Source organism: Folsomia candida, unplaced genomic scaffold (assembly GCF_002217175.1).
Source record: "Folsomia candida strain VU population unplaced genomic scaffold, ASM221717v1 Fcan01_Sc005, whole genome shotgun sequence".
NCBI classification, from domain to species: Eukaryota; Metazoa; Arthropoda; class Collembola; order Entomobryomorpha; family Isotomidae; genus Folsomia; species Folsomia candida.
The window spans coordinates 3,367,472-3,372,606 of NW_019091197.1; the positions used below are offsets into that span (position 1 = coordinate 3,367,472).

At 42.8% G+C, this 5,135-nt stretch overlaps 1 protein-coding gene across 3 annotated transcripts; it reads left to right on the forward strand.

The window, feature by feature from the left end:
* Nucleotides 1-689: 689 nt before the first annotated feature.
* LOC110849640 (serine/threonine-protein kinase WNK1) lies at nt 690-3,284 on the forward strand. Of its 3 annotated transcripts, none has more exons than XM_035851775.1 (3): nt 690-849; nt 920-1,931; nt 1,992-3,284. In XM_035851775.1, exons 1-3 carry the CDS (start codon nt 790-792, stop codon nt 3,146-3,148), a joined length of 2,229 nt encoding a protein of 742 aa, XP_035707668.1. In that variant the 5' UTR covers nt 690-789; the 3' UTR covers nt 3,149-3,284. The 3 variants fall into 3 exon arrangements, with proteins under 3 accessions (XP_035707668.1, XP_035707669.1, XP_021952761.1); XM_035851776.1 differs by having other exon boundaries at nt 920-1,132; nt 1,400-3,284; XM_022097069.2 differs by having other exon boundaries at nt 920-3,284.
* The last annotated feature ends 1,851 nt before the right edge of the window (nt 3,285-5,135 follow it).

Genomic DNA, 5,135 nt, shown 5'->3' on the forward strand with positions numbered 1-5,135 from the left:
AAGAATCATGATGGTTCTGTGTTATAAAACATAATCTGCTATCTATGACTTCCACCAATCCGAATCCGACAGAACAGTTTATGACATCAGTTGCTTTACGTCACGCACAATTTTATTGCGTCAGGATTGTGTCGATTTAAGAATTAACATTCTTTGCTGCAGAAAAAGATATAATTTTATGTATGTATTAATAAAGAGTACAAGTTCCATTCCACAGGTCACCACATAAGCTGGACTTTGAACAATAAAATTTGGTTGTAAAGTTTGTATTTTTATTTTTACTACGAAGTTTTATAAAGCATGCCAATATTAATTTATGAAATTTACGCTGTGACTCCATGCATGAAACCTTTTATTGCTGGCATGTGTAAATAATTGCATCCATTAACAAGCTGATCAAATCAAGGTGAAGATCTCCGAAAATAATTTATGACAGATAAATCTCACTACGATTGATAAGGTGCATTCATTGTGTGAAAGTTGCCATCGTACCGTGTGCAATTATTTATATTGCAACAATTTAAGCAAATCCGATCCGACAGCTTCTACGTCAGCAGTAAATCAGAGTGATATTAAATTATAATTGGGCCCATAATATGCTTGTATAAACCGCCGACAAATGGATTAGCGAGTCAATTGTCAATGAGTAGAGGGGACCGTTCATCGGGTATAAAAAGGTTTGGGAACAGGGTTTTGGGTATCACAAGTTCGCTTTACTCATCTGAGCAAGAGCAACAAAAAGAAGAAACATTTCCAATTCTAAAAAAACAATATAGTAATTTGTTCAGCATGAAAGCTGTAGCTATTACGCTGCTCTTGGCCATTGGAGCCTACGGCCGGTCATTGACGGTATAATAACCAGCAAACAATTTTAAATGACAAGTTTTCAGCTAAATTTAACCTTCAAATTTGTTAATAGGTTCTTCCCGACTGCGACACTTCTGTTGTGCACCCACCAGTCCAACCGAGTGAACCATCCATTCACCCGGTTCCAATTTTCGGTGGTGGAGACGTCTCCTTCGGTGGCCAACAGCCATCCATTGTTCCAGTCCCAGTCTTCTCAGGCGGTGATGTCTCTTTCGGCGGACAACAGCCATCCATTGTTCCAGTCCCAGTCTTCTCAGGCGGTGATGTCTCTTTCGGCGGACAACAGCCATCCATTGTTCCAGTCCCAGTCTTCTCTGGCGGTGATGTCTCCTTCGGCGGACAACAGCCATCCATTGTCCCAGCTCCAATCTTCGGAGGTAGCGATGCCTCCATCGGGGGTGGAATTTCTATTCTCCCATCCGTAGGCAGTGGTACTAAGCTCCCACCAAAGGAACCCGTCGTCTCTATCCTCCCAGCCGTTGAGCCACAACAGCCATCAATTGTTCCAGTCCCAGTCTTCTCAGGCGGTGATGTCTCTTTCGGCGGACAACAGCCATCCATTGTCCCAGTCCCAGTCTTCTCTGGCGGTGATGTCTCCTTCGGTGGACAACAGCCATCCATTCACCCAGTTCCAATCTTCGGAGGTAGCGATGCTTCTATCGGTGGTCAACAGCCATCCATTGTCCCAGTCCCAGTCTTCTCTGGCGGTGATGTTTCCTTCGGTGGACAACAGCCATCCATTCACCCAGTTCCAATCTTCGGAGGTAGCGATGCTTCTATCGGTGGTCAACAGCCATCCATTGTCCCAGTCCCAGTCTTCTCTGGAGGTGATGTTTCTTTCGGTGGACAACAGCCATCCATTGTCCCAGTCCCAGTTTTCTCTGGCGGTGACGTTTCTTTCGGCGGACAACAGCCATCCATTGTTCCAGTTCCAATCTTCGAGGGACAAAAGCCATCCATCATCGGTGGACCAGTCGTTGACAACAAGCTCCCAGTTGTTGAACCAGTAGTATCCATCAAACCTGTTGTTGAACCACAACAGCCATCCATTGTCCCAGTCCCAGTTTTCTCTGGCGGTGATGTTTCTTTCGGTGGACAACAACCATCCATTGTCCCAGTCCCAGTTTTCTCTGGCGGTGATGTTTCTTTCGGTGGACAACAACCATCCATTGTCCCAGTCCCAGTTTTCTCTGGCGGTGATGTTTCTTTCGGTGGACAACAACCATCCATTGTCCCAGTCCCAGTGTTCTCTGGCGGTGATGTTTCTTTCGGCGGCCAACAGCCATCCATTGTTCCAGTTCCAATCTTCGAAGGACAAAAGCCATCCATCATCGGGGGCCCAGTTATTGACAACAAACTCCCAGTTGTTGAACCAGTAGTATCCATCAAGCCTGCCGTTCAACCAGTAGTATCCATCAAACCTGCCGTTGAACCACAACAGCCATCCATTGTTCCAGTCCCAGTGTTCTCTGGTGGTGATGTCTCCTTCGGTGGACAACAGCCATCCATTCACCCAGTTCCAATCTTCGGAGGTAGCGATGCTTCTATCGGTGGGCAACAGCCATCCATTGTCCCAGTCCCAGTCTTCTCTGGCGGTGATGTATCCTTCGGTGGACAACAGCCATCCATTGTTCCAGTCCCAGTTTTCTCTGGTGGTGACGTTTCTTTCGGCGGACAACAGCCATCCATTGTTCCAGCTCCAATCTTCGGAGGTAGCGATGCTTCTATCGGAGGGGGAATTTCTATCCTCCCATCGGTCGGCAGTGGCACCAAACTCCCACCAAAGGAACCCGTCATCTCCATCCTTCCAGTCCAAGGTGGTGAGGTCATCTCTATCCTTCCAGCCCCTGAGCAGGGATGCGTTGAAGAGGTTCTTCCAGCTGTTGAACCACAACAGCCATCTATTGTCCCAGTGCCAGTTTTCTCTGGCGGTGATGTTTCTTTCGGTGGACAACAGCCATCCATTGTCCCAGTCCCAGTGTTCTCTGGCGGCGATGTTTCTTTCGGTGGACAACAACCATCCATTGTCCCAGTCCCAGTTTTCTCTGGCGGTGATGTTTCTTTCGGTGGACAACAACCATCCATTGTCCCAGTCCCAGTTTTCGCTGGCGGTGATGTCTCATTCGTAGGACAACAGCCATCCATCCATCCAGTTCCAATCTTCGGAGGAAGCGATGCTTCCATTGGAGGACAACAACCATCCCTTGTCCCAGTCCCAATCTTTGCCGGTGGAGACGCTGCTATTGAAGGACACCAAGCTGATAAGTGGATCATCTTCTAAATACCCGGGCACCTGTAAAGACAACTTAACGGATTACGAATGTGATATACATATTTAACTACACAAATTTCAAAATTGTAATTTATAACTAACTTTGAATTTTATTAGAATAATAAATTGAATAATTCAGCATCAATTAATGGCATTAGTCCACAAATTATTTTCATACTCAATATTCGACTTCAAAATGAAGATGCATTATGTAAATATGCCCTTCATTGCGGATATATTTTCAATCATACTGAGGGTTAGGCGAGATTACAGAACGTGTCGAAAATTATTAATTTTTGGCCGAAATATCCATCGTTGGATATTTTAAATGATCTCATCGTATTCCTCATCCTTTTTTCATGAGGAATGAAGGTATCATTTCCAAAAAGCCGGGCTTTTAAAGCCGACAGCAGATTTTCTTTGAACCACTGTTCATCTAAAAGTTTGCAAAATGCATAAAAAAAATTTTATGTCCATTTGAAAAAAGTGTCGATCTGAAGTTTCAAATCAAAATTAAAGCACTGGAGGGGCATAACCGGACGTAACTAGTTTATCCTTATGCAAAATAATTTAAATTCCGAATATTAAAAAAAGAATGGCTGCGAACTGGGTGGTAATCCAAGCGTTGTCAGAGAAAAAGTTTCGCGTCGACCTCATATCTTCTGATCCTCGCTGAAGTTGTGCATATCTTGGTGAATAATTCAGTTCAGTGTACGCCCAGGGACCTGACACTTCGTGGCCAGTTGATTTTGGATTGATAAATAAATTCTTGCCTTGTCCACATCAATTTTTCTCACGTGCGTCGGGTTTCTTACAGTCCGGGGAGCATGCGTTCGACGGATGTGGCACAATCAAATTTCTTGCCTGGTTACTTTTTTCAACTGAATCCTTTATATTAGGCATTGGGCCATTAGAAATGACAGTTTTTTCATCATGGAGTTTGTTTAGTATTTTTTTGTACGTCATTATTGCTTGGCAAACTGTTTTATCAGCATGGAGCTCTGTGGGGTCAATTTCTGGACCCGTTTTCAAACTTTCGAAATTGAGCTTTTTGGTCACGGCGCAGCTTGAACAAAGCTTCGAGAAAAGTTTCGAATATTTCGAATTAGCGCAATTGTTTAATTTATATGGGCAAATTGCTACGCGTTCTGTAATCTCGTCTAACCCTCTGTAATAAATATGGAAATGAAATTGATGATTTTAGGTTTGATAACTTTTTGGAGCATTGCGTGTACAGTTTGTACAAACCGATTCGATGACAATAAAATAGTCTGGCTTAGGTGAGAAAATTTCTATATTTAGCAATATTACTTATATCGGTACTCATGTATGTATATATATTTATGCATGTGTGCATTAGCGGAGCTTCCGTGTTATACAAAAGCTGAATAAATTTGTAAGCCATCCGTCCTTTGGAAACATAAGTTTTTTGTATGCACCCCTCTTTTTGATTTCATACCTGTAGTTGATATTGTGTGAAACGACGGGGTTTATAATTATGTTAGAATTTAGGTTAAAACACGTTAAGCACAAACCCAATCGAAATGCATAAATACATACATATTTTGACTTTCAACTTTTATAATTAGAATTCGTTGACTTGGCGAGACTAAAATTATGCATGCCGTACAAAAGGTGATTAGACATGGTTTGCACAAATTCACAATTAAATTACGCTATGGGTTTTCGTTGGAGAGATTTCTAACGTTTTTTATGTGAAAGCCCATGTCTCGAACTATAGGTAAACATATTTGGCTTCCGGTGTTGTGCACTCTGAGGCACGAGGCAAGATCAAATTTACAGACGTGTCCTTTTTTAGTTTTCCAAACCAGTGTTCTTATAAAATGGCGTCGAACAAAAGATTTTTTCTGAGGCCCTAGTGCAGAAATCGTCTTTGCGACTATTATCAATTGACTCAGCATGCTTTTCACTATATAAAACCACTTTTGTCTCATGCTTATCTTTTAAGTCCCTTTTGTAGTTTAACTTCATACTT

Excerpts from the sequence above, each read along its gene's own strand:
- LOC110849640 (XM_022097069.2), top strand. The coding sequence starts at position 790 with ATGAAAGCTGTAGCTATTACGCTGCTCTTGGCCATTGGAGCCTACGGC. Across the intron at positions 850-919 it reads CCTACGGCCGGTCATTGACG|GTTCTTCCCGACTGCGACAC; the intron begins GTATAATAACCA and ends ATTTGTTAATAG.